The 25588-nt window shown below is 48.4% G+C and overlaps 11 protein-coding genes across 11 annotated transcripts; 6 read left to right on the top strand and 5 right to left on the bottom strand.

Annotated features, from left to right (window-relative positions):
* Positions 1-21: 21 nt before the first annotated feature.
* On the top strand, positions 22-1230 carry BT62DRAFT_1056156 (uncharacterized protein; the record flags this gene model as incomplete). Its single annotated transcript, XM_043178570.1, has 6 exons — positions 22-138; positions 199-207; positions 255-348; positions 404-614; positions 669-810; positions 865-1230. 6 exons carry the CDS (start codon positions 22-24, stop codon positions 1066-1068), a joined length of 777 nt encoding a protein of 258 aa, XP_043041971.1. The 3' UTR covers positions 1069-1230.
* Positions 1231-1328: 98 nt separating this feature from the next.
* On the top strand, positions 1329-2435 carry BT62DRAFT_889933 (PIN domain-like protein; the record flags this gene model as incomplete). The annotated part of the gene is made up of 3 exons (XM_043183007.1): positions 1329-1489; positions 1585-1828; positions 1878-2435. 3 exons carry the CDS (start codon positions 1329-1331, stop codon positions 2433-2435), a joined length of 963 nt encoding a protein of 320 aa, XP_043041970.1.
* Positions 2436-2705: 270 nt separating this feature from the next.
* Positions 2706-3980, top strand: BT62DRAFT_708017 (uncharacterized protein). Its single transcript, XM_043181964.1, has one exon. It carries the CDS (start codon positions 2817-2819, stop codon positions 3945-3947), a length of 1131 nt encoding a protein of 376 aa, XP_043041969.1. The 5' UTR covers positions 2706-2816; the 3' UTR covers positions 3948-3980.
* Positions 3981-4935: 955 nt separating this feature from the next.
* Positions 4936-6446, top strand: BT62DRAFT_708168 (uncharacterized protein). The gene is made up of 3 exons (XM_043181965.1): positions 4936-5251; positions 5312-6161; positions 6210-6446. The coding sequence occupies exons 2-3, from the start codon at positions 5374-5376 to the stop codon at positions 6292-6294; spliced, it is 873 nt and encodes a 290-aa protein (XP_043041968.1). The 5' UTR covers positions 4936-5251; positions 5312-5373; the 3' UTR covers positions 6295-6446.
* Positions 6447-8561: 2115 nt separating this feature from the next.
* On the bottom strand, positions 8562-9125 carry BT62DRAFT_707945 (uncharacterized protein). Its single transcript, XM_043181963.1, has 3 exons — positions 9037-9125; positions 8634-8980; positions 8562-8569 (listed from the first exon to the last, which is right to left on the bottom strand). The coding sequence occupies exon 2, from the start codon at positions 8945-8947 to the stop codon at positions 8708-8710; it is 240 nt and encodes a 79-aa protein (XP_043041967.1). The 5' UTR covers positions 8948-8980; positions 9037-9125; the 3' UTR covers positions 8562-8569; positions 8634-8707.
* Positions 9126-10405: 1280 nt separating this feature from the next.
* Positions 10406-12608, top strand: BT62DRAFT_985800 (uncharacterized protein). The gene is made up of 14 exons (XM_043189967.1): positions 10406-10811; positions 10869-10911; positions 10967-11039; positions 11089-11138; positions 11194-11217; positions 11273-11309; positions 11358-11410; positions 11464-11546; positions 11597-11750; positions 11803-11899; positions 11951-12022; positions 12069-12133; positions 12185-12299; positions 12353-12608. Exons 1-14 carry the CDS (start codon positions 10769-10771, stop codon positions 12491-12493), a joined length of 1050 nt encoding a protein of 349 aa, XP_043041966.1. The 5' UTR covers positions 10406-10768; the 3' UTR covers positions 12494-12608.
* Positions 12609-13745: 1137 nt separating this feature from the next.
* On the bottom strand, positions 13746-15397 carry BT62DRAFT_979501 (uncharacterized protein; the record flags this gene model as incomplete). The annotated part of the gene is made up of 10 exons (XM_043189440.1): positions 13746-14043; positions 14101-14162; positions 14217-14313; positions 14381-14600; positions 14661-14743; positions 14801-14853; positions 14905-14941; positions 15083-15132; positions 15185-15257; positions 15312-15397. The coding sequence occupies 10 exons, from the start codon at positions 15395-15397 to the stop codon at positions 13746-13748; spliced, it is 1059 nt and encodes a 352-aa protein (XP_043041965.1).
* Positions 15398-16264: 867 nt separating this feature from the next.
* On the bottom strand, positions 16265-16839 carry BT62DRAFT_1003179 (uncharacterized protein; the record flags this gene model as incomplete). The annotated part of the gene is made up of 3 exons (XM_043176915.1): positions 16265-16438; positions 16488-16721; positions 16786-16839. 3 exons carry the CDS (start codon positions 16837-16839, stop codon positions 16265-16267), a joined length of 462 nt encoding a protein of 153 aa, XP_043041964.1.
* A 1080-nt stretch (positions 16840-17919) lies between these two features.
* Positions 17920-18496, bottom strand: BT62DRAFT_1003178 (uncharacterized protein; the record flags this gene model as incomplete). Its single annotated transcript, XM_043176914.1, has 3 exons — positions 17920-18059; positions 18102-18426; positions 18467-18496. The coding sequence occupies 3 exons, from the start codon at positions 18494-18496 to the stop codon at positions 17920-17922; spliced, it is 495 nt and encodes a 164-aa protein (XP_043041963.1).
* Positions 18497-18577: 81 nt separating this feature from the next.
* On the top strand, positions 18578-19277 carry BT62DRAFT_707576 (uncharacterized protein). Its single transcript, XM_043181962.1, has 2 exons — positions 18578-18776; positions 18828-19277. The coding sequence occupies exons 1-2, from the start codon at positions 18741-18743 to the stop codon at positions 19146-19148; spliced, it is 357 nt and encodes a 118-aa protein (XP_043041962.1). The 5' UTR covers positions 18578-18740; the 3' UTR covers positions 19149-19277.
* BT62DRAFT_945930 (uncharacterized protein) lies at positions 19131-24255 on the bottom strand. Its single transcript, XM_043187966.1, has 6 exons — positions 23893-24255; positions 23710-23839; positions 23495-23662; positions 20332-23445; positions 20135-20277; positions 19131-20075 (listed from the first exon to the last, which is right to left on the bottom strand). The coding sequence occupies exons 1-6, from the start codon at positions 24187-24189 to the stop codon at positions 19407-19409; spliced, it is 4521 nt and encodes a 1506-aa protein (XP_043041961.1). The 5' UTR covers positions 24190-24255; the 3' UTR covers positions 19131-19406.
* Between the last annotated feature and the right edge of the window lie 1333 nt (positions 24256-25588).

Below are 25588 nucleotides of genomic sequence, written 5' to 3'. Positions count from 1 at the left end.
AATCCGACAGCGACTATCGTCATGAACGAATCGTACGAAGATATATTCAACGATGCACTCTCGTTTATCGGCGAATCCAAAGTTCTAGATGAATCTGAAATATCTTACGGTCCTCTTCGGCTTACCGTTGCGCCCAAGGTATGGATGTCTTTGGATCGATAAAAGACAGACTGCGACAACTCTTAGTATGTACTGTAGGAGGGCAAGGTGCGTTTCGAAGTTTCACAGCCTTCAGGTGCTAACTGTTATCCAAGGCAAATACCTTACTGGCAGACCATCTCTTCTCTCCCTCCCTCTTTCTTGCAGAGCGTATCGAACGAGCGCTAATCTCTGTGCAAGGAAGTAGAGGTAATTTAATTGTCTCTTCCCTCGAGTTATCTGACGAATGTCCACTGTCCTGAAGTCGTTGAATTGGGTGCCGGTTGCGCGTTGCCATCATTATTAATGAGCACATTGCCTCAACCCCCTTCACTTGTCGTCGTGACAGATTATCCGGACGGTGGTATCATGGAAAATTTAAAAGAAAACATCGATCGAAATCGGGCGCACGTCTCTGATGGATGCATTACTTGTTGTCAAGGGTATGAATGGGGTACCGATGCCCATTCTCTTCTGTGAGTTTTGAAGCCGTATAAGAAAATTCTCACCTTTCCCTTACCATTGCTCAGATCTTTGACAGGCAGCGAGGCAATGGGGTATGATGTTGTGATTCTTTCGGATCTTCTGCATTTTAATAGCTCCCATAATCTTCTCATTGCTTCTCTCAAGTCACTGCTCCGGAAATCTGCTGATTCCCGAGTGTATATCGCAGTGAGCTCTTGTTTTACCTCGGACCTTACAATACCGGACCCTGAAAATGCACAGGCCGGAAGATACACATCTCCTGATGTTTGTGACAACTTTATGAAGATTGCAAGCTGTGAAGGATTCTCTATCAATGAAGAACTCTGTCCTGATGGACAAGATGAGCCTTGGCTTGGTGTCATGGAGGTCGCAAGTTTTGACAAGCAGGCTCTTTCTGTTAGAAAAGCCGCATGTCGATTCTGGATTGGACGTTGGGCCGCTTAATAGTAATAGCAGCGACTCCTGCCTGCTTCTTGTTTGCTTGATGTCATTCAGCACATTTTTGTAGCGTGCTCGGCAGTGGCCGCTGAAATTGACATCATAGTCACACTCCGTGACAGCACGCACTGTACGCGTTATTTGGTCTTCTTTGACAACGACATTCAAGTTGGTCGCTCTTTTTTTAGCTTTCTTCCCGTCATTCTTACCTTCACTCGCGTTCTTGTCCTTCTTTAACCATATTCTCTTCTCTCTTTTATGGTTTCATGGGAATATCCGGACTGCTACCAGCTCTTAGGTCCATTCAGACCATCAAACACTTGTCTGAATTCTCTGGCAAGACTGTGGCAATCGACGCGTATGCTTGGCTGCACCGTGGTGTATATTCATGTGCTACTGAATTGGCTAATGGAACACAAACAAGCAAGTGAGTGGCCATCAGGGAACCGCGCGGAGGGGGGCAACGCAGTTATCCCCATGATTCCCCCGTATCAACCCGAGACTGACTTCATTATCTCGTAGGTATGTACGATACGTGATGGAAAGAATCCGGATTTTGCGTCGGCACAACATTGAACCCTACGTTGTCTTTGATGGTGGCCACCTTCCTGCCAAACAGGGGACCGAAGTTACTCGAAAGCAGAAGCGAGAGGAGAACCTTGCGCTCGGGAAAGCCCTTGCCGCCAAAGGAAAGCACTCTCAGGCGCGAGAATTTTATGTCAAATGCGTAGATGTGACCCCGCAAATGGCGTTTCAGGTGATAAAGGTGCGAGGGCTACGACTGCAACCGGGTCTCTGTAACCGTCTTCTTATAGGCGCTGCGAGCAGAAAATGTTAAATACACTGTAGCGCCCTACGAGGCTGACGCACAAATGGCCTACCTGGAGCGCACTGGCTACGTCGATGCCATTGTCACGGAAGATTCTGACATGCTCGTCTTTGGATGCAAGAATGTTTTGTTCAAACTTGACACAGTTGCTAACACCGTCGTCTCTATATCTCGCTCCGACTTCGCATCCGTTACTGCCAGTGGCCTGGACTCTCATGGAATCTCGCTAGTTGGATGGTCTGATGCCCAGTTTCGCGCCATGGCCATCTTAAGTGGGTGTGACTACCTCCCCAATATTCCCGGAATCGGTTTAAAAACAGCGTGTTCACTGCTGCGGCGATGGAAAACTGTTGATCAGGTCGTGAGGATGCTTGCAATTGAAGGCAAAAAATCAGTGCCTCGGGGATATTTGGATAGTTTCAAGTTGGCCGAAAAATGCTTTCTGCATCAAAGAGTTTACGATCCGTCGCTTGAGAGGCTGGTACACTTGACCGACGTTGATGATGAGTGGAACGGGGAACTAGATGCTCATGTGGGCCGGTGAGACAAAATAACAACCGGCCGTCTGCTTCACTGATTTAGAGTCACGTCTAGGCATATCGAGGCGCCTTTAGCGAAGCAAATCGCGATGGGCGATGTCGACCCTATCACCTTGTTGCCTATGCAAGACATTAATCCTGGCTTCATGCTCCATGCATCGATGAAAAAGGAGGACCTATCGTTTATCCCCTGTAGTCGGTCTGGCAAAGGCAAGGAGAAAGCATTAAACGAGTCACGGTCTGATGGCATCCTTATGTTCTTTGGTGGGTCATATCACCCTTCGCCAGATTGTTGGTTTTGATGTTGTGTTTCAGGACCTAATGCCAATATTCCCCGAATCGACAAATCACCATCAAAAATTCCCATACTTGTGAAGAAGACCAAGATGACCGCAGGAAAAGCCAGCGGCAAACGGACTTTAGCGGATGTGATGGACGAAGACATGGTTGCCCAGAGGAAGAAGCGAACACACGACAAATGGTTGTCCAAATTTTTTACTCCGCCGACGGCCCAGTCGCAGCACAGAAATAAAACTTCTCAAACCTTCGCCGTCTGTTCCTCTCGTCGGCGCGATGAAAAAGAGAATGTCAAGGTCACGATCGGTGCTGAGGCCGACGAAGGCGATTTCAGTTCCTTGATCGCTCAAGGCGAGGTGGATTTGCAGATGACGCTCGATATTGAGAATGTCTTAACGACACAAACAGTGGAGCAAGAAGATGGCTATATCTCCCCAACGCCCTCCGGATCGCAGGACACGGAGGAGCTGTCGTCTCCCCTACGTCCGCAAGATACGCCGAAGCGAATGCCCTCGAAAACCAAATCCCTAGACGATTTGTATTTCGGTGTCGACGCTGTCTCAAGTCCGCCCCTTGCGTCCCCGAGACGAGCTCAATCTCTCACCCCGCAGCCACATCCTCAAAAATCTGATGGTAGGGTGCTGTTTCAAAATGCCTCCGTGCATGAGAATGAATTTATGGCGGGCCCCGATCTGAGGAATCAGTTGGGAGACGAGTTGACGGATGATAGCGACTGTGTGGCGTCCAACGGCATTGACGACGTACTTGAACAAGGCGCTGTTTCATGTCCGAATCTATCTCCGCTGACACCCGACGATGAGCTGGAGGACGTCGAGGATAATGTTGAAAGGGATTACGCCTCTAGAGAGAACGCAGTTGCAGCAGGGTGGCGGGCATCTTACACTTTGAAACGACGAGAAACTAATGTGACACCTGTTGGGAGGTATCGAGGCGTAAGACAGCCATTGTCTCGATCACACCCTTACCTTATCTCTGCCCCGAAATCTTCCCTCCCGAAGTACACCCCAAAGCCCCCAAATAAGCTCGGAAGGGGTAGGGCGAGTCTTGTTTTCTTCAATGAACCCGTGAACATGTCTCGAGACAAGATCGCAGATGAAAGATATCTCGAGCCAGATGTAGAGTCGGAGTCTGTAAAAGATACTGTGGACGACGACGTGTTTCAAAAACTAGCGAAGGGACGTCTGGATCGTTTTCGGTAAGTTCAGTTTTCCTGTGGTGATCGCAAGAAGGGCGCTAATGTGGGAACACAAAAGTTGTGTCTGAATCGTGGCGCCCGTCAGTGTGTGATTCGATGGTGGGTGAGTTATATACCTTGCGTCGTACTGCGTTCATTCTCCTTGATGCATGCACTTTAGGTGCCTTCATTTCAGTTTGTATACTATTTTGGATTCCTTACACATCATTTCTGTGCATTTATTAATTCATCTCATGCATTTATACACTAGACAACAACATGCTGTTCAACACCTTCCCTCGCCCGCCTTCAAATGCTTTAAAAGTCCCGGATTGTTTCTTCCCCTGTCTGGCTCCCAAAATGGGCGCAGACCGGTCAAGTTCCATTTTTAGGCACCTCTATTACGTTCTTCAACAAACAGTCAGCATGCACTCTCTAAAAGTCAACTTGAATAAAAACGTCCTACCAGGGCGCAAGGTATGGCAATCGCACTAACAATGGTGTGCCAGAGAAATTTTTTGATGTTGTATTCTCGATTTATCTTGGCGCAGAATCTAAAGATATGTCTGAAAGTGGCCCTACCACAACCATTTAAAGAAGAGACAAGGAACAATCGATCTCTTCAGTACGTGTAAGCTAAGGTACATACCTGTTGTCGGTATTGATCTCATCATCTAGAAGCAGCCCCTCATGCGCCAAACTATCACCTGTCTCCCACAAACACTTACTATTGGGCGCCAAGCGAATTTAGCTGGATCCGAATTGGCGGGTCGGCGCGCCTCTTGTTCTCATCTTGAGTATATCTAGATGTTCAGTCATCTGGGCGTCTCTACAAGTGTGGATTTATATTTTTGAACTCAGACAAAAGCCGCCGGATAATCTATATACCACGGGGATAGTATTGGGGGATACAGCAACTCGCCCATTTCGGATTCGTGATTTGGTTTGCCAGGCGGAGTAAAACCTCGAGAGAATTTATCGGTATCGGCATCTCTTTTGATTGGCGCTAATTATTATTTACGGTAAACGGAGCTTGACTTGGGGTCTTGCTGGGGTCCACCTGCTTCTTTCTTCCTCAAACGGCGTCGTGTCTGCTGCGTTGTAGTTTCTAACTGTATTCGGGCTGTTTAATGCCTCGTTGTTGGCGTGCTAGTGATATAATCGTGAACCTTCTGACCGTGTACATGTGTAGCCTACAGAGGTGGAGCAGCAGCTGTCAACATCCACAAGCGTAATATCCCCCCGCACCCACCGCATCCGGCGAACAGCCTGTCATCAAATTCTTCAACAATACGTCTCGACCCTGACTAAACGGGTTTGTGTGTTTTTGTGGGTCCATCAAATGTTTCCGCTGACGTTGTCGTCCTGAAACTGGTTATATTTATTAAGGATACGCTTCCGTTACTTATCATCAGGTCCCCTTTCCTTCCCGCGACACGCTTTGGCTCTAGATGTCCTCCTCGTCCCCTTCATTCGCATCTAGTGAGGCAATTTCGTGGCCTCATATAAACTCTGCTAGTGCTCGCGGACTTTCAGAGTATCCGATCCTCGATGATCACCACCGTCAATCGGAATACCATATAGTGTCACCATCGACTCTTATGGCTCCGACTCCTGTAGCAGCTCTTATCCCTCAGCACTCTATGCCGACGACTTTTAACATGCACCAGGAATCATCCGACTGCAGCGCCTACGACAGTACTGGCCGAATTCTCTCGTCGTACTCTTCGACTTATGGTCAGAATCCTGGCTACACTATGACCCCCGCAGCTCTTCATGCTGCGATGTCGTCTCTGCCCAGAAGAGAGGACGCAGTTCGGCTGTCGAGGAGGTCTCGTTGGATGGAAGGCCATCCATACTTGTCGGGCGCTGCCGCCATTTCTTCGCGTCTATCGCCTTCAAGGTCCTCAGCACCTTCTCCTCTTCGCGGATTTCTCGACTGCCCCTCGGTTTCGCCTGCTGTCAGCTCCGAGCCCAGGTCAACCGGATTGTTCTCTGTTCCCGTCCTTGAGCACTTGGACGACGTTAGGCCTCCTCAGCAAACTGTTGCTGTGAGGCAGAGCTGGTGTTCATCTGATTCAGAGCAGTCGAATTCAATGTACGCTGAGTCGTATGGGAAATACTCCACCCAAAAACAGGATCCGCCTGCGCCACACGACTCCTCTGATCTTCTCGCGGCGAAGAAGAAGAAGAAATCCAAGATGCATCAATGTGAGATCTGTCACCATGAATTTCCTCGGTTAGTCGTTCCCAATTTTCTTGGATTTATTGACTCACTAAAGCACAGACCCAGCGGGTTGCGGACACATATGAACAGCCACAACAACGTCCGACGTCTGTCGCCTTCCCGATGTCTCTTGCCCGTTGTTTGACGCCATTTCACAGCTTACCCTTGTACGTACCCAGGCTGCACGAAGACGTTTGGTGTACGTTCCAACGCCAAGCGGCATCTTCGTACCCATGGTACATTTCCCCAGGCCGACGAGACCAGTCAAGTCGGCCAATACACTGTCGATCTGTTGCACCCAAGTATGAGCTCTAACACTGATGGCGCACACACTACTCCTCGTCAGGTGCAGCCGCCGTCCACCAGCACGAAGTGGGTGCCCTCAAGCCTCATGACTTGTACGAACGCGTTGCGGCTCCGAGAAGCAGACTCTTCTTCTTCAGAGTACGATGGAGGCGAATCCGATTCCAGCTGCAGAAACGTGCAGTTATCTCTGCCACTGCCTCCGGTTGTGCCCTCCGCTGTCAGTGATGAAACAGATGACAGATTCGAAGAAAGGAATTCTTATCTTGCTATGCCGTCGCATCCATACCATCCGTCTCAGGTATTTCCTTTCTCGATTTAAATTTCGGCGTGTAATCTCATGTTTTTCTCAGTTCCGCATGTTGCCCGGACCTGCTGCCGCCCTACCCTCACGAGCACCTTGCAATGCATGATATTTCGATTATCGATTGTTATTGTCCACGTTCTGCTTTCTATTGCTTTGTTCACCCATTGTCTTGGATTATTTCTTTCAATCCCAAATATTGGATTTGTATATTACTTTTGAGACAGGTCTTCCTTTTTGGATCTACAAACTACTATGCAAGTAGTCTATCTGCTAACTATATTTGTTGGATGAACAGCTACGTAAAGCTGTCACTCTAATGAATTTGATGCAAAAGATAGTTCGACTGTAAAAGCGAAGTTTTGCCTCGTGTACTCTTCTACTCCGTCAGGAATCCGCATTAAAGAATCGGTGCCGTGGTAGAAGATTGTCGATGATGTGTCTGATGCGTCAGCGCGGCGCTAATCACCTACAGAAACCGAGACGATCAAGATGCTAATGTGGATCCATGCCCCGATGCGGTCAAGTGCACACCGCATTGGAGAGAAAGCGCTGTATCTTGGTAATGGTTTGAGATAACATTACAGTTTGTCGTGGAAAATGAGGCCCCAAAACGGAAAAGCATATTCTTGACGAGTTCATACATAAAGTCTCAATATTCGATGATGAGTATCCAAACGAGGCGCTTCTACTACCGCCGAAGGTGGGTCCGCTTATCAGAATACCTGTTTCAAAGAATTGAGGATGACGTGGGAAAAGATGTTCAGACCGTGTATCTCGGCCATGGACCGGGGGGTCAAAAGAAAGATAGCACGGAGGCCAAAGGCTGTAAAGGGAATATTCAGTGCCTCTCAGGATCCGGAGTATAGATTTTGATACCTCGGGATAAGTAGAAGCGCGCCACAAAAGAAAAGGTCAGATGAACTCTTCCCTCAGGGCACTGTCGAATCACGTACAGTGGCTAGTAAATTCGACTCCCGCTTGAGCAGGCCACTGCCTTGGTGTCTTCCTCAGGCAAGAGTCAAGAGTCAGAGCCAACACAGAACTTATTGTTATGTTTACCCAAGGATGTTTCGTTCGCTACTATCAAACGAATGTATATAATATTTTGCTAGCAGCTATCTGTGAGCAGCTTTACCAGAGAGGTTGAACATCTTGGACAGGCGAAGTGGTCAGTCGAATTGAAACCTCGATGGTCTCCAGGAGAAAAGACAGCGTTTGTAGAGAATCACAATAAACACTGAATATAGAACTTTCACACTGAGCCAAACTGATACGGTTCATGTTAATTAGAAGGTGTCAGGAACTTGATGAGAACTGCTTATTTCCTGTGAAGTGGCGACAAAATTCTCGGACATGATCAATCAGTGGCTGGACAGTTTGAAATAAAAAACGAATACATACTTTTTTGCGAAGGGTAGCTGCGACATTGACATGAAGTGACAGTGAGCTTTAGTCTCATGGTCGCACAACCGAAAGGTATTTGAATGAATGGAATGGTGACGCCCAGGGTCCACACTCTGCCCGAGACACTATGCTCAGCCGCCACAATATATTTGCCGCCACGCTGAAAAAGCGGACCTTTTTGCGGAAAAAGTTGGTCTTTTTTCTACTAAGTGCACTCCAGGTGATGTCGGGGACATTATGGTAGTAAACACATAGGGCTTAGAATTTGGTGGGAAGAAGTCCAGCTCAAATTTGACTGCTGAGAAACCAGTCTTCATGGTAGGCACTATCCTTCCTAGGGATGGGCAATGTAAGCCTAAGTAACCAGAACAAGCGGATAAGAACTTGTTTCAGGGACTGTAAATACCTGAGTCTCAGGGTGTACGTGGTGAACACAATGGCGGTGGAGTTGATATAGACTGTTGACTAACCATAACAGCTACAGCTTAGAGAAACCGTCTCTTCTTCATAGCTAATATTAAAGTGGAGACACGATCACGATGAATTACGGTGCGAATGACGACTCTAGGTACCACCCCCAGGTGGCAAAGGAACAAGGGCGGGCCTCGGATTCAACGGAGAAAAACAGCCGGCGAAGCCAGAAAGTAAAATTAGCGCTAACAGTAAAGTGTGGTATCGAAAAGCGATGGCAACAGCTCGAATCATCATAATTACGGCGAAAGGTCACCAGAATGAGTATTAGAAGAGCGAAGTTGCAGCAGCAAGCATTTCCGGGTCCAGTCATCCAGACGTTTAGGAAGAACGCTAAATGTTCTTCCTGGGTGCACCGAATAATCAGCAGGCGCGCAGGTCGTGGCAGATCAAGAAACGCACGTTGCATATATGCTAATACAAGCAGGACTGCTCAGACGGTTTGAGGAAATGAGGTCTCGACAAGGCTGGCGATGAACCACAACACAACGACTGCGATGGGTGCAGGGACGCATGAAACCTCAGGTAGTTGACATTGGCAGACCAGTTGAAGCAGCCGCCGCCGAAAGTGGCAGCTAATCTCATCATGTGCGAGCAGAGTCGTTAATTAAAGCCGAGACCGGAAGATCATATTCTCACCAAGTCAACGTCGCAGCGTTTGGGTTAGCGGAGCATCATTAGGACTGAATACGTTGCAAAAGCAAATTGCCACTATCAGGCTCTTGAACAAATAAGCGCAACAGTGCCAAGAAAAAGACGTAGGTAAGAGGGACGAGAGCTGATTGGTGTTTCCAAAAGCCCAGGGAGTCGCAGAGGCAGTATTGGCGGAGAACCACCTCCACCATCATGATGAGGAAGGAGAGCTGGAAGGAGTACTTTACAGCACGTCGGGAGTAAATTACAGTTGACCGAACGTATGTTTTCGCATTACATATGAAACCAGGTACGAGAGATTCTGGAAAGAGTGTGGCGAACTGATCCAAGCCCTTAGCCAATTCCACTCGGGCCCCATACGGTGCTTTGTCTTTCCGTTGAGTCGTAGCTATTCCAACAAAATTCGGAGGCTTTAGGATAACGTGGCGCGGAGACCGTGGGTGTTAACTTAGAGCCATCAAGGAGGGTAAGGATGCTGAAATAGAGTTGATTAGACAGTGCTGCCCAATGATGGCTCAAAATCGAAGCCAGCCCGTAGAGCAAATAGGCGAAGTGGAAGAGCAGAAGTCCAGAACAAGTTGACGATTCTCTTCTCTGAAGAAGAAATAAAAGCGATAGGATTTGGTAGCAAGAGCAGTTACCAGCGTAGACATACTGTTACCATATCATAACTTCCGTGATACCAAACATATGAGGGGAGTCCCGGGGTCCGGCCGGTGCTAGGAGAAGAACAATGACGCGAAATCAACTTGGGCAGGTAACCCGAAGGTCAAAAATAACTCGAGGCGGCCTTACGGGAACCAAATTCCTTGATCATACCTGGGGGGTAATGTTCTGCGATAGATTCAAAGTTATATGTCGGGTGGGGGTATAAGGATCGTCAATCGGTAGGAGGACGGCTCGTTTAGACGTTTCAGTCAGATTATATGAACATGGATAATGAATTCATGGCCACATCGGTGGGGGGTGCGCAGAAAGAGACAGGCTGCCGTCAGAGCGAAGATGGGAACACGAACATTGGTCAGACGGTCAAACTCTGGGCCATGGGGGACCGAAGGATCTGAATCTGGAGTTTGTACGTGTTAAAATCAGTGGCTGTTGAAATTCCCTTTCGGGTGGACACCGTGACGATTTGAAGTTAAAAAGTTTTGCCTCTGGCTTTGATTTACGCGATTTCGTGGGTATGGCGAGGAGGATTAGAGGGTGCTTTCGGTCATATGTTCCAGCCGTGAAATGTTAGGAAAACAGCCAGCGCCGGAGGATAGAAGGACATGGGAGGGTGGCTGATTTTCGATCTTCTCAGGAAGAAGTGTGGCATCCGATGGCAGGTCGTGTAATGTCCGCTCACAAAGGTTTTATAAGGACCCCCCCATCTTGGCTTCGTCCGTTGCGCTACCCTTGTCGTCCCCTTCCCTTCTTACCCTTGCCCATCCCTCCTGCCCTCCTCCCTTCACCACCCCGTCTCTAATCTGGATCTACCATGGTTAGCTGGAAATCCTCTGAAGAAGTCACCAATGACGGTGGTACGTCACTCCGTTGCAGATCTGACGGTGCTTTTCGAGTCACTCATTGCATTCCAGTGGCCTTTTCACGCTTCATGCATACACTATTGGGCGTCTACATGTGCGTTCATGCATATATGCGTCCTCGAACTTCATGTTGACGCGTATTCTTGCAGATGGGAGTGGTTCACGTCTCTGCCGTTCGACTGGCAGTTCATCTCGGGCAAAAAGCCGTTTCGGTGGCCCTTGGTACGTGGTCGGGCTACTCGCAGGTCCGTGGATCGCTCATAGTGGCCAGATCTTCTACTTTTTGAACCGTTACTTCCTCCTCATCGCCCTTATTGGAATGTGAGGATCCCGTTTCCTGCTCCTTATCCCCTGACCGACCTCAACGTTATCTTAGCACCGTCGCACTAAATGTCACAAAGTAATATCCGCTCTATGATCCCTTGCATCAACCATCAATCATAATATCTTTTCAGGCCGATAGATTGTCAAGCACTGTATACATTCAACCAGGTACATACCCACGATAATGCATCCACCAGCGTCTAATACAGCGTCAAGGTCTTTGGGAATGCTGCGATTGGACTTGCATCGATTAATCTTTCTCTTCGGACGTACGTGTTATTTATGGTTTCAAATACCAACTTTTTATGTTTCAATTTGACAGAATGGCCGTGTGGTCGCGTAACTTTTGGGTTGTAATCCTGCTCGTCGCGATTATCATGGGCCACTGGTCCCTGCTCCTTCACGGTCAGTTGGGTCAGCTCTTTTATGCCGTCGTCAATCTCAAGCCTTCGCAGGTATACTTTTGAAAGCTGAATGGACCGGTGTGGGCGGCTGTGCCATCACTTCGACAGACACCAAGATCTTGGCTGTTACTTTCATTTACTCGATGGGTTTTGATTTCTTGGTTCTCATGTTGACGGGCTATAAGCTGGTCTTCCGCGCTCCTAGGTCACTGCTTTGTCTGTATTAATGTATCTCATATTGATGCCCACCTTTCTAGCGCTGCCCGAGTTGGCCGCTCTATGCTAGTTACGCTGATTTTCGGCGACGGCTTGATCTACTTCGTGATCGCTTTCCTCGCCAATCTACTTGCTACAGTAAGTCTTTACTTGGGCCGCTTTTCTTGCTTCATGGTCAATATTCCATAGATTTTTATGTTACTCAACCTCAATGCTGTCATGTCTATTATAGCCAATGTTCCTGCAGCTATTGCATCAACTGTGAGTTATCATGTCTATATAGCCACTTGATTTCATTCCCCAGTAGATCGTAGCCTGCCGTGCGGTTCGCCGTTTAAGTAAATATACGTCAGAAGGCCCAGATTTCTTGGGGTGGGTGGGTTCCACTGCCATACGAGGTTATCAGCTGAGATATTTTTCCAGCACGACCGTGGCTTCAACGCTTGCCTTCCGTACAATGACAGCGTCAACGGCACCGCCGAAGCGTCCGAAAGTGGCCACTAATGGCCTTAGTGCTGTTGACGGTGTCCATGTACAGGTGATATCGTTACGGGAGTGTCATGACATATTCTAATCCGGATATTCCTCCAGATGGAGACCTTTGAATCTCCAGGAGGCTTCGTTGAATACGATGCCATGGGTAATGCCATTAAAGGATCACCCGACAGTATGTTCGATCATGACCTAGAGGCTCAACATATTCGCGACGAGTTTAAAAGGCCTCCATACTAAATGGGCATGCCTTTGAATTTCTTGTGCACTTCTTGTTATCGCACCCACGCTCGTTTTGCATTCGTTACTGGAATCCAAACCTCTCTGTGCTTCTCTGCTGTAGCCTGAAGAACTCAAAAAAACTGAAACCTTGTGTACGTATTACCGAAGGGGATTGGGTGGGACTTGTATCGATAATTAGAGCCCAGAATGAAGGAGAAGGAGAGGAGAAGGAGAAAGCCGGCAGAACAATTATATTGTGCACAATACAACTCGATTTGAATGCTTTGGCGCTGGCTCTGTGTCTTCCGCATTTGGACGCCGTCTTCTTTAAGGCGTATTTTTTTGTGAGTGATCCTGTGGGCTATCATGTGTAACTAAAGTTAACGCTTCCGTTCACAGATGATGTTACCCGGTATACCCCTACGCAGTCTTGTAAAATTAGAAAACACTTCGACAACTGTGAGTTTTAATACCCGCGCGTCTCTTCGAAACCATCTGATGAGGTGAATTCCATTCAGATGATGGTGTATACATGATCGTTCTTTTCTACAAGTTATGATGTTTATTTTGTGATCCATTCATTATACATGCCGAACATTATATTGCCAGTGATCTCGTATTCAACTTGAAAGTTCTATAATTCTTGACACTGTCCCGTACAATAAGTGCCGACGGAATGGACCGCTCTCCAGTAGGAACGGAAGATTTTGCATATACATCGGTGCAAAGTTCGGTGCGAGATCAATGACATAGGTCTTTCGGCTGGGTAAAGTTCTTCCTGTTTACTACTTCTCAATCCTACTTGACATCTCAGTTTCGGTTGCCAGAACGCTGCCGCGAAGCGGTGAAGCAGCGATGTGGGAGATGGAAGAACGACGACCCGTATCACAGATTAAACCTGGTGCCCGTGGCGTCTTCTAGTTACGACAGCGCCTACGGCATTCGAAACCACATGGACCATCCAGCTGACAGGGGCTTCCTAAAACTTGAGAAAATGCCTAGCGCTAGATGCGAAATTGCGGAAGAGGGATTACAGCAAGTTTCACCTTTTGCATTGTTCAAAGTGGCCTCGAAATCGGAGTGAGTTGTTCTGTATTTACATCTGAAGGCGTTGGCTTGGAACCAGGTTAAGGCATTCCTCCGGTAACACAAGAAATAAACGTCGAATTTATATTACTTATCAGAAGGGCTGCCCTGACTACAAGCAATGTCCTCCAGATCCCAATACAGTTCTATTTCCGTTCCTCCTGCACCCCTTGATGCACATTTTTTATAGTTCCTCATGCTTACTCTCAGAGTCACCAAATTCTAAGTCGTCGACGATCACGCTTCCCCTTTTGTCGGTGGAGTCTTCCTGGAAGGTTACATGGGTGGGAGAGACGCTGCCGTTATTGAAGTTATCGGTGCGGGTGAAGGTTTCCATCTGTACGTGTACTCCGCTTGTTAGATCCGAGGGTGGCGTCCGTATAGCCGATGTACCGCGCACAGTGCGACCACCTACGGCGACTGGGTTCATTGTTCGAAAGCGTGGGGGTGCATCATTTGAGTTTGACCCTGACCCACTGGCGCTTGTTACGAAGGCACCGTTAGTCAAGGCACTCCGATCAGTTATCAGGCAGACATACTAGACTTCAGCGCCTCGATGGTAGAATTTATTCAGTCGTCGCACAGCACGACACGCGACAATCTGGGGGAAATAGATAAGCGAGGCAAATCAAAAAACAAGCGAGGATCGGCTAACCGTGCTTCCGATAGCGGCAGGGACGTTGAAGATGACGCTCATAATAGCATTGAGGTTGAGGCACATGAAGACAGTCGCTATTAGGTTTGACAGGAACCTATAAAACACAAAACGTTATTAGCCTCATCAGACTATTAGGCGGAGGATGCTCGATCGCCACTAACGCAATGATAAAATACACCAGACCATCAGAGAACAACATTCTCGTCAATTGGCTCCCGCCAGAAGGGCCTCTTCTTCCGACCAGTTTGTACGTATTCAGCGAAAGAATGACAAAGTCGAAGACCATAGAGTATATGAAAGTCGCGGCAAGAATTGTATTTTTGGCCGAGGTGATTGCGCAGGTATCCGTCTCCGGGATCCAATCCGCTTTAATAAGAACGCCTGTAAAGAAGTTGTATTGGAGGGCACAGAAAGCGTCCAAGGTACATCCCATGGGCGTACCTTGTAGTATCAAAGACCAGTGGCCGAGTATAAGAAGAATCAGAAGGCCAATTATGAATTTGGATTGGGCGTAAACCGCTATTCTGCATAGAAAAGGCGTTAAAGCGAGCTTTTTCCCTGTAAGGAGGAGCGTTGCTCACGTTCGGAGACTGAGGTTGATACTGGCCAGGCCAACGGCGGCATTACCGGCCAACTGGTCAAAGGAATCAGTGTGGCGTCAGAGGAAGCGAACTATGGAACACACCTGGTTGAACGTATACAACGCCTGACAGTTGACTTCCCTTAAGGATCGTAATATCAATTAACACATCCACGTCGGAAGGTGGCAACGTCAAGTGCTTACTTGGTTATGTTCAGCGCGATTGCGCTGTTGCCAAGGTAAGAATTCTCCGTTTCAAATAGAAGACGAGAAACGGACGCACATTCCGATGAGCGCAAATAAGAGAAGATATCTGTTAAGAAAGTAGAAGATCTGAGGAAAGGATAAGGCCAGCGATCAGCACACAGAAATACACACCACTTACCATAGGCCAACGAAATTTCTTCCGCCCCGACATGAAATCCCAGTCGAAAGAGATAGAAACGAAATATTCCCAACTTCATCCATGCAGATTAGCGACACGGCCATCCACGACATGAGGCAATACTCACACATATACCCCAAGTAGCGCATGCATAAGCTTAATGAAAGCATTGTTATCGAGGGAAATTTCTGACTGAGATGACCAGTCAGGCATCGGGAAGAGGAGGGAGAAAGAGGAAGTAGAAAGATGGGGTATAAGTACAAACGGGACAAGTGCCACTCAGCCAATGCCTAGATGAGAACGCGTCGAATATAAGGGATCAGAAACAGCACTGTATCCGATCGCGCCGTGTTTCCTCCTTTTGTGATGGCATGATGATAAAATTCAAGTGTGCAAGTGTTGACAGAGTGAAATTGATGGCTGTTGGGACTAATGGGTCTAAGGAATTCCACGGTTAGGCTGATCATCGGAGGGCAGGTGGGAGCGTGTAAACACCTAGAGTTTCATAGGTTCAGTGAGAAGTTAGAAAAATGTAAAGGTCCGAGTAGTCGGTTCGGATGGAGATCAGCCGTTAGGCCTATCGGAAGGGTCAGGTTGAGTGTGACATGAGAAATGCACTTCCTGGTTGACAAGCTACAGAGGACGTTTCGTTTCCGCGAAAGCGGTACCAAAAGAAACCGGAGCTTACGTTTCAGGGAAAGAGCAACCAGCGGAATGATGGTCTGTTTACAGGCTCGACAAATGACGTGATCTTGTGATGAAGAGAATTGCGATCGACGTACTCAGCCAGATCCATTCTACGTGCATGGAGGGAGGGTCATCACCTAAGTGGTGGATCAATGGTACAAATCCAAGACAGCCTCAGCCTTTCTGCATTTTCCAGCCACAAATATAGTATGCCGTTACTGGAGCTCCAGTCTGAACCTCGAGATACACGTATTCCGGTAGCCAGGAACTCGATTGAGACCGAGAATACCATACAAAATGATGATAAGAGAAGACGGTGGCTGCGCGAAGCTTTATTGATAAATACGACGAATAAAGGGTTTCTCCTTCATTTGGCAACTTTCAGTTGTACCTTTAAGTCCATGGAAGTTCGACAGTCGGTCCGCCCTCGGAACCACAAAGGAAAAATCGCACCCTCAAGATGGCCTTCGAAATGGTGTTATGCCCGACACTCTTTATAGGTTGTCCGGGAGAGTGGTATCCCGAGCAGCTCCACTCAGCGCTCCACGAATTTTGAAGAAAAGGAGTCTAACCGGCAGTCATCATCCTCAACGCCTACAGCAACGTTATATAATACATATTGCCAAATATTGGAGTAGACTGTCGAGAAAATGGCGGGGAGGAAGCTGAAAAACAACACCGGTAGAAGTTGGAGGACAAGATAGGGATTGCGTTGTAGGTGGTAGGCGGACTGACAGCGCTGCAGCACCGAATGGTGGAACGTAAATGTAGGGGCTTTCCTCGCCCAGCCGATGGTAGAGGCACGATAGTCTGTGCCGGTGATACATTTACCTAAGCCCTCGATAGGTTTCTACGTGATTTTCACCGGATGTTACAGTGTATGACGCGCACCCCGGACGACAACTTTATTCTACCTGCCAGTACCTGTAGGCAAGTTGAAACGCTGTGTAGACGTCCTCGATGTCCATAGTTGGCAAGGCAATTGGATGAAGAAAATGCAAAGGAATTCTCAGTGAATGACCATCACGAAGCAGGAGCTACTGGAAGCCTGCTCGGAACATTCTGAGCCCGTAAAGAACGGTTGAAGTGACTGTGAGTTACTCTTTTTGGATACAAAATCCCGTTCCGTCTGGGGACAAAATTCCGGTCTGGTTCATCTTTTTTGTCCTCGAAAGGAGTTCCGATGGAGAGCGATCTTAGAAATAATTCTGGGGTAGACAAGGGTGGCGAATAGAGATCCCTTTCAGTCATAAAAGGACAGAGTGACTTGAGAATGAAGGGTGAAAAAGGAAACTTGGAAAGCTCCGCCGTGCCTACATCACGTGCCTAACGGCTTATTAATACGTCCCGACTTCCGACGGATTCAATCCAATTTCGATGGATTCGACATCTCTAAGTCCAACGAATAGGTGCTTGGCGGATAGATCCTCCGGCTGCCTTTTCTATCCCCATCGTGCTCCCGGTCCAAACTGCAAGAAATATTCAATGCATCGTCGTCGACAAGCTGACCTGCGTCACTGGCTTGTAACACCGACCACCTCGACTATTGTCGTCCATGTGTTGTGCATTTATTCGCCAAAACTTTGGACTTCAAAAGTTCGGCGTTCTCGGCCTCATGAGAAAAACCTGGCCGTACACATTTTACACAGATTGACGACGGTCCCATAGGGAAGGCTTTCATCAAGAATACCTTGGCAAGCACAAGACGAGCGTGAGGATACCAGATCATTTATCAGTTCGCGAGATTGTTCGCAGATGAGATCGAACAAAGAATTTCGAAGGCAAAGTCACTTGGGTTCTGATGTTCTCTTTGGGCTTATCATCAGGTCGAGCTCAGTATAGGTTTTTTCGCAGGTCGTGTACCTTGTTGCAGGACCGACGACCGACGTTCCCACGTGCTATCTGGAACACTGTGGTATTGCGTCATTTTGTTGGGTTCCAGAGCCGGGACTTCGACTTATTTATCTACCTTTCTACCTTTCTCTAGGGCTATGCCACCGTGTCACTTCCCCCCTGTGAATGAAAGGATTGTCCTGAGCCACCGTCTACTAATCGTTTCCCTTGTATGATCGTAAAAGACCCTGCGGCGTGGGCTTAAATCTCAGCCTCACAGTGTATGTCGCAACGGCTCTGGATACAGGCCTGACACCATACTCGTTTCTTCTCAGGCCAGCCTTCCCTCGGACTTCTGATTATCACGATTCAATCAACCGAACTTCAACAATGCAACCTGTTTCGTTCACAAAGTAGGTCCTATCATTCGCAGCGAAATCTTTGCACTTCGGGATTATTCTGTAGGATGCGCCGACTACGAAGACACAGAATGAAAAGGACGTTCTGTTTGTCTCGGATGGATCGACATTGACGACGTTTTTACTGTCGCCCTTACGACGTGCTTGCGTCAAAGGGCGATTATGAACATGAGCGCATAAGAGGAGAAGCGTTAGACAAATATTGTAATGCTCACTATGGGCCTCAAAATTATTGAGTCTTTCTTCATCGTCTGTTATTGACCTCGAACCCGCACAACTTGAAAATTGCATTCGTTGTTTAATCTAGGTGGTAAGCCGTGGGTGAAACGGCAGCAGTAAATACCCTCTCCGTCTCGCTGAATGTTCGCGACATGGTTCAAGATCTCAAAAACATCAATGCGCGCAATCTCTCCTAACTGGTTGACTATCATTAGCACTGAACTGCTTTCAATCCTTAACAAAAACGGCAAGCATGGGCTTCTGCATTAATACCTGCAAAGGTGCTGTAGGTTGTGTAAGCATCTATAGTATTCGGGGGGGCAGGACAAGTGGCAGCTTGGCTTCACGATAAGTATGAAGGCTGCCAAGCTAAAAATACGCCCCAAAGGGGGGAGTGGATGGCATATTCATTAGACAATGATATTATGGTTGAAGTGAGCCTTCATCGTGAAGTGATTACGTTGAGGATTGATCTTCTTAAACAGGAATATGCCAAGCGCAATCCAGCCATTGAATTCACACACATACGGCCTGGCTTTGTCAATACCCCTGGAAATCACAACTATACTCTCTGGCTGTTGCGCCTGTTCTCACCTCTGGTGGATTTCATCATCCGACGGTTCATGACTTCCCCCGAGGAGTGCGCAGAGTGCATGCTCTTCGCCTTGATTGAGGGAAATGAGCGTTTCTATCTGCGGGACTACAAAGGAAACCCGTGTCAGCTCCCATCCAAGAAGTACTCCTTTTCCGACGAACAAAAGCAGGCTGTCTGGAATCACTCAGTAGAGGTGACACAATGTGGTTGATTGAAGGAACGTATGAATGAACATTCAATATCATGTCGTACACAAGAAAAGGATAAATTGACAATACTAACAAAACGCGTTTCGGGAGAGAGAAAATTTGGAAAAGAAAATGAGTGGTAATGGTATAGTCATAATATGGCAACAGGATTATCAAGGAGCATATGCAGAGCAACGTATGTGTAGATGAAACAGGGAAAATGTGAAATGTGCTAAAGCAACCATTCCAATCCGAAACAGAGAATGTAAAATCATAGATCACTAGGTGACTGACGTTTTCGTAGAGCGTCGCGATCCAAACCGAAGCTTTCCATCACTCCGACTCCATGAAAATAGCGCTGCGCCTCCGCTTTCGTGAGAATTGGTACTCGAACGGAACGACCACGCAGACGGTGATACGGGCCGAGCCTGTTCTGAAGGGCCAGCAGAATTGGGATCAAGTCCATTCCCATTATGATGGTGGTGATGAGGATGTCGCCCAGAATGGCCAACGGTGTGCCTTCCATCACAACAAGCACGCACATTCTCCAGTCCTTCGAATCCATTCTCATCATCAGACTCGCCGTGCAATTCAAAATCGAGGTCGTCGCCATCCCCATGGACGTCCACGAAGGATTTTGTCGGGCTGTAGGGACTCTCCGGGCCGTTCCACCGTAGATACTCTGCAGCCGGTGTTCCGGACCGCTTGCCAATGGAACCGCCTACAGAGATTTGCGATCTGCTCCGCTTGCCTTTCGGCGTCGTGTTAAACACGTCTGCTGCGCGCCGCGTGCTCCGTCCACTTCTCTGACTTTGTGGGCTCGACATGATAGGGCGTCGGTCGTCATCTGCGAAGTCACCAAGAGACATCGGACTGTCAGGTACTGTAGTGGTATTCCCCGGAGAGTTGACATTGACGGCGTTTGGCCGTGATAGCAGGTATTTCAAAGCCTGAACACAAAGGGGGATCAGCTTTGAAAATCGGGAGATTAGCAAGTATTCAGACAAACATTAAGCCATATATCATGCCGTTCCTTGGTCGGCGCAGTAATCTTCATTTCTCGCTGAGGGGTAGACACCACGACACTGTACTGATACAAGCCTGGAGGCATCGGGTTAGGATCTAGGACGGATCGCACCCCTTCTATATAGGCTAAAACACCATATTAACCAGGAAATGCGCTACGAGAATGGAGGAGATACATACCACTCTTCGCACTGGACTCTGATACATTCGATGATCCTGGGTCCGCAGAACTCCAGTACAGAGTCTTGGTATATGGATGCACCCAGAAAAACCTCCGATGTCTTCGCTCTCCATATCCTTTCCCGATGGTCTTCCTTGTATATTTGTACAAGAACTCTCCGATCATCGTTTGTGTGATAGAATGAATGATCGCCGGATCCGTGGGATGTCCTTCTCCACGTCCAGGAAGTTCCGTCGCCCTATTCTGGGGCGTCGTTGGATTGCGGAACGGATTCTGATCAGAGGACATCGACGATCGAGGCGACCGGTCGGTTACTAGTGACGTCGTCGACATTTCTCTTCCGGTTCGGTTATGTGGGACGTACAAGGCTGCAGCATTCGCAGCAGATCGGAAGCTACTCGTAGATGGCAGAGGACGCAATCCTTGTTGCATAGGCGGCATGCTAGACCCATGTGGTCGAGGACCATAGGTAGTCCTACTGATTGAAAGCACAGATCCGAAAGTAGGGGTGGTGGCACGTTGAATGAGTTCAGGAGGCGGAGGAGATGACGGACGTGGAGGAGGAATATCATAAGATCCAGTAGAGATGGGCATTCTTCGCTCGGGTATGAAATTCGGAGGAGGCATACTCCCCGGGGGTGGGGGTGCCCGAGGAGGTGGGGGTAGTGCCATCATTGGTGGACGGGACTTGTCTACAAGAGCCAGTGAATTAGTTGCCTTTGGCGTCGGTCCATCATCAAATATGGACGAAAGAGCAGACTCGATAGACTGTCTTCGGGAGTCTGTTGAGGAGCGTTGATGACGAATGTTGGCATCTCTGAATATTTGAGAAGTAGGAGTAGGAACAACGGGAGGTATAGTCGATGGTCCGTTGGAATTTGGCACTATTTGAGTCGAGGGTGGGGGAATGAATTGGAACTGTTGGGTAGTAGATCCAACTCGGTACAGTAAAGGAGCTATAGGAACGGCTGGTGTAGGCGGCTGAGGTTTCCATTCATCGGTCTGAATGGACATCTCTTTGAGTTCGGGTTTTGGTGGTGATGCGGGAGGCTCGTCTCTTAAAATGGCCTCGATGGACTTGGAATCATATGACACAGGTGAAGAAACAAATGCCGGGGTAGGAGAGGGCATGGTTCTGCCCACTCTCGATGCCTTAATGCTTTCGGTATCAGTATCGTCTTCGTCTTCGTCCTCGTATTCATTGTCGGTCATGGTCATCACGGAGTGGAAGTCATCTCTCGACTCGGAGTGCATGGAAGACATTCGAATGGAGTGGAACTCGTCCCTGGATTGTGAAGGCGTCGATCCAAGCATGATACTCTGTCGAGCGTCCTGATAATCGTCCATGTCGGTTTCGGTTTCGGTTCCTGTCTCTGTGTCTGCATCTGACTCCTCTGCATAGGAAGAACCGACAAAAGGACGTGGTGAAGTCTTACTGGCGGTAATGGTTGCATTGGATGCCAGCCGCGAACGAGAACCGCTTGCCAGTGAATCACGTTGCGTGATGGTAGTACGTCGAACTAATGAATCAGCGGTAGGTACGGGCGAGACCTGAACATCGATCTCCTTTGTAGAGACACAAGGAGTTTGAGATTCCGCTGGCACCATCAAGGGGGAAGGATCCGTGCTCATTCCTGCGTCGCGTAAGGCAGGTTTCGAGACACGATCCTCGACGTCGGTTTGTATAGATATATTGGACATCGGGATGACTGCGGGACGGACTTCTGGTTCAGATTGGACCCCCATATGCGCAATCTCTTTCACGGGTACTGGTATGGCTTCCAGTGTCTTCTCCTCCTCAGACTCGGTTTGACAGGCTATTTCAGCCGTTTCGACCTGAACAAATTCATCAATGCTTCCGCTGTTAGGAGATGTACCACTGAGAGCAAAAGCCAAGTCTTCCGGCTGCCCAACTAACGAGGGAGGTCTGCCCTCTTGGAACACGCCTCCTCTGGATCTTCTTCCAACGGCACCACCTCTTGTCGATCGACGAAGAAGAGACTGATGTAAAGGACTGGTATTGGGAGGTATGGAACTCGTTGACGGTGTTCGCCGCAGGATGTTCGCGAAAACAGGATCCATGCCGTCTACACTTGCAACACTCGAACGCTTCGATGGAGACTCTGCTGATGGTTCAAGGTCGGCCTTGAAAATATCATCATCATCGTCCAGTTCTATGGCGACATCTTCCATGTCATCTTCATCAGCGCCTTGGAAATGGATGGGAGGTATGGAAGCACCACGCGTCGGCGACGCATCATCGTCAAACTCGCTGACCGACGATGGACTATCAGCAGCCATAAGTCGCTCTGTCAAGGTTGGACCCCGTCCACGTATACGTCCACGTCCACGTCCTCTGCCCCTCGGTCTGGTCGATGAAGCGCCTGGCCTGACGTTCCCTTCATTCGCATTAGCGACGTCCTCAAAGCCTTCCTCATCATCATCTTCCACCAGCATCCCTCGACCCTTGCCCATTCTTTCTCGCATTAACCCACCCTTTAACGTCGCAACCTGCCGGTGGGCATGCGCCAAACGTTGCTTCAGAACCTCAATCTCGTTGACGGGATGATTGGCAGCAAAGAACGGTGATCTTGACATAGGACTCTGATCGGGAGAGAGCTCTCCGTCCGTTTCGTCGCCAAAGAGTAACGAGGTGTCTGCCTTGATTCTCCTGTTTGTCGAGCCCGCGTTGCTGAAAACGTCATCACCATACCCAGCGGGAGTAAGATACTCCTCGTCTTGAAGTCCCTCGGTGGTGTTAGGCGTCGCCGGGCTTCCGAACCGACCAAACTTCCTGCCAGCCCTTTCCTTCTCTGCTTTAAGCCTATCTATGGCCTGTTGCAAGTCACTCTTATCCCGCGCCAAAGCCGCGGCATGCTTGCGTGCCAAAGCCACGTCAGTTTCATGCTTTGCTGTTAGGTCCTCGATGATACTTTGAAGCTGAGCATTTTCATTCTTATACTGCTCCGAAGCGTCGTGGGAGGCAGCGAGAAGTTTTGTGAGCCGCTTCTGCTCTGAATCAAGGCGCTGAACGGTGGATTGGGTATCGGCGTGTTGCGTACGTAGGTCCTGAAGGCTGACTTCAAGATTCCAGTTCTCTTCTTTATATTTGTCTGCCACTGAAATTCAGTAGCCACGGGGAAAAGATAAAGTAGAACGCACCGGCACTTGCTTCTTGTTGCTTGAGAGCGGTTCGCAGCGACTCCAATGTACCATCTAGATCATCCTTCTCCTCTTTCATGTCTTGAATGGCCTTGTCTCGCTCGCCGAGAAGACTTTGAAGTCGTCGTACCTCATTGAGAAGGCCACTGCCAATTTCAAAAGCAAACTCTGGTGGAATTGTAAGCAAAAAGAAAGGGAAAAAGTTCCATACGTACCGACGTCGTCAGCACGATGTGCTGCATTCTTGGCCCGCCGAGATTGTGCAGTGGAGGTGTTCGTTGAAGTACGCGAACGTTCCGGTTCGTCTCGAGGTAGATCGGAGACGGGAATAGAAGAGCGTTCCATCTAGCAGGAGCTTTTAGATTGAACAACTGTGGGGGAAATGGTTGGAAACACACTGCTGAACTGTTGAATGCACTTGAAAGTAATGCATTCTCTGTATCCCAGCCCATCATCGTGTCAGTGAGCTCCTGGTATTTCTGCACCGCCTCGGGTTCAACATCTTCGTCACCTGTCTTGTCGGCCTCGACCTCTTGAAGCTGCCTGATACGATCCTCGAGTTCCATTCGTTGGGCGAGAACCCGCTGCCCAAAGGTCGCGGCTTGCTGAAGCTGCTGCTCCTTGCTGTCAAGGAGACTCTGGAGATGAGACTTCATGTCGCCAGCAGACGAGAAATGGCCGTTGACGCTGGCCATGATGGCTTGCACGTCGTCGTCGACGTCGTGCGCGGCGTCAAGATCTAAGAACGACGGAGACTGGAGACGAGTTCCCGCGGTCATGTGTCACTGTGTATCAATCCCAATCTAGTAAAGACAACGGTGATATAACGAAGATCTCAGATTCGACCGATCCCGTGGTCAAAAGAGCAGGCTCTTACTTTATCACTTCATATCCGAGAATACTTACTAGAAGGTCCACGGCTTGGCTCTGGTGCATTTCTACTTGTTCCTCCACTGAGTGATGCAAAAAGAATTCCGATTTTCGGGCCACTATTTCCTGATAAACCCCTCTTGTATCACGTGTCTTTCAAAATTTCTATGATCCAGATAATTCAACTTTCTTTCGCCTCTTTCAACCAACAACAAGCTAAAGGGTTTCAACGACTCACGCACAAGGCCAGCGCTGGATATCGATGTAAACGTTAACTGTGTATGCTTCTGGTCATTGTGCGGACTTTTTACTGGCTTCTGAGAATGTAAGAGCTTAGCATACCCCGTCTTGCAGCCGCACCCCGTCACGTTTCACCGCCTGCTATACCATAGACCCAAGTTGGGCTCCGTTCATCATATCAGCTGATCGCAATGTGACGGTGAACGTTTTGACTCGTAACTCAGGATTGGCACAATTAACCTGACAAGAATAGGCGACAATTGATATCAGGCAAAAAAATCCTGGCACTATGTCACCATTTTACCCTCCTATTCCACCACCTACTGGCACTCATACCATTGAAACATCGGCGGCATTCGCATTGGGTGTATGAAAGGTACTACACAGTTTCATTCACCGGCCCCGGACGCTAATAGTCTAATAGTATAATCGCATCTCCCGAAGAAGGCCTTCTATGTAGATATCGCTTCCCAAGACATAAGGAACGTCGGATGCCACTTTCGCGGAGCTACATATTGCATTGATAAACCCGTTGTTGCTCTGTAACTCATTATTCAATACGTACGAAATCAATTATGCCATTCTTCGGACACTCATTTGAATGGACTCTTCCTTGCTAGGTAGTAGTCGCTTCTGCATCTGTTGCTTGGCTCTTTCGGGCCCGTATGAACTAAGAACTGGATGTTTAGCCCTTGGCTGTGATTCGGGGCAAGTCCCATTTGCAGGTGATTCATTGCTTACGCAGAGGTCAATACTAACAGAAACAAAATACACATTGTCAGGGCTCTTGGTCGATCAATTGTCGTGGAGTCGGCACATTGGAGCACGCAATCTGAGCTTGCAGTGTTCGAGCGTGCGTATATACTATCAACCGGGGGGGAGTACTTAGTTAAACCTCAGAAATTAAAAATAAAGAATAACGACTTGCTTCTCCGGATCTCCCCCACTGCCTAATTACTCTTTATGATATCCAATAGCGCGGCT

This window comes from Guyanagaster necrorhizus (assembly GCF_019112545.1).
Source record: "Guyanagaster necrorhizus MCA 3950 unplaced genomic scaffold BT62scaffold_7, whole genome shotgun sequence".
Taxonomy (NCBI): Eukaryota; Fungi; Basidiomycota; class Agaricomycetes; order Agaricales; family Physalacriaceae; genus Guyanagaster; species Guyanagaster necrorhizus.
The sequence above is the reverse complement of the archived record's forward strand: the minus strand, read 5'-3'. Positions and strand labels throughout refer to the sequence as shown.

Coding starts and splice junctions, on each gene's coding strand:
- BT62DRAFT_985800 (XM_043189967.1), top strand. CDS start 10,769: ATGGTTAGCTGGAAATCCTCTGAAGAAGTCACCAATGACGGTG. Junction 11,900..11,950: donor TCGCCAATCTACTTGCTACA/GTAAGTCTTTAC, acceptor AATATTCCATAG/ATTTTTATGTTACTCAACCT. Junction 12,300..12,352: donor TTGACGGTGTCCATGTACAG/GTGATATCGTTA, acceptor ATATTCCTCCAG/ATGGAGACCTTTGAATCTCC.
- BT62DRAFT_708168 (XM_043181965.1), top strand. CDS start 5,374: ATGTCCTCCTCGTCCCCTTCATTCGCATCTAGTGAGGCAATTTCGTGG. Junction 6,162..6,209: donor TGTCACCATGAATTTCCTCG/GTTAGTCGTTCC, acceptor ACTAAAGCACAG/ACCCAGCGGGTTGCGGACAC.
- BT62DRAFT_707576 (XM_043181962.1), top strand. CDS start 18,741: ATGGCATATTCATTAGACAATGATATTATGGTTGAA. Junction 18,777..18,827: donor ACAATGATATTATGGTTGAA/GTGAGCCTTCAT, acceptor CTTCTTAAACAG/GAATATGCCAAGCGCAATCC.
- BT62DRAFT_945930 (XM_043187966.1), bottom strand. CDS start 24,189: ATGGCCAGCGTCAACGGCCATTTCTCGTCTGCTGGCGACATGAAGTCT. Junction 23,663..23,709: donor ACATCGTGCTGACGACGTCG/GTACGTATGGAA, acceptor CAATTCCACCAG/AGTTTGCTTTTGAAATTGGC. Junction 23,446..23,494: donor GCAACAAGAAGCAAGTGCCG/GTGCGTTCTACT, acceptor TTTCAGTGGCAG/ACAAATATAAAGAAGAGAAC.
- BT62DRAFT_707945 (XM_043181963.1), bottom strand. CDS start 8,947: ATGACTGGACCCGGAAATGCTTGCTGCTGCAACTTCGCTCTTCTAATA.
- BT62DRAFT_708017 (XM_043181964.1), top strand. CDS start 2,817: ATGACCGCAGGAAAAGCCAGCGGCAAACGGACTTTAGCGGATGTGATG.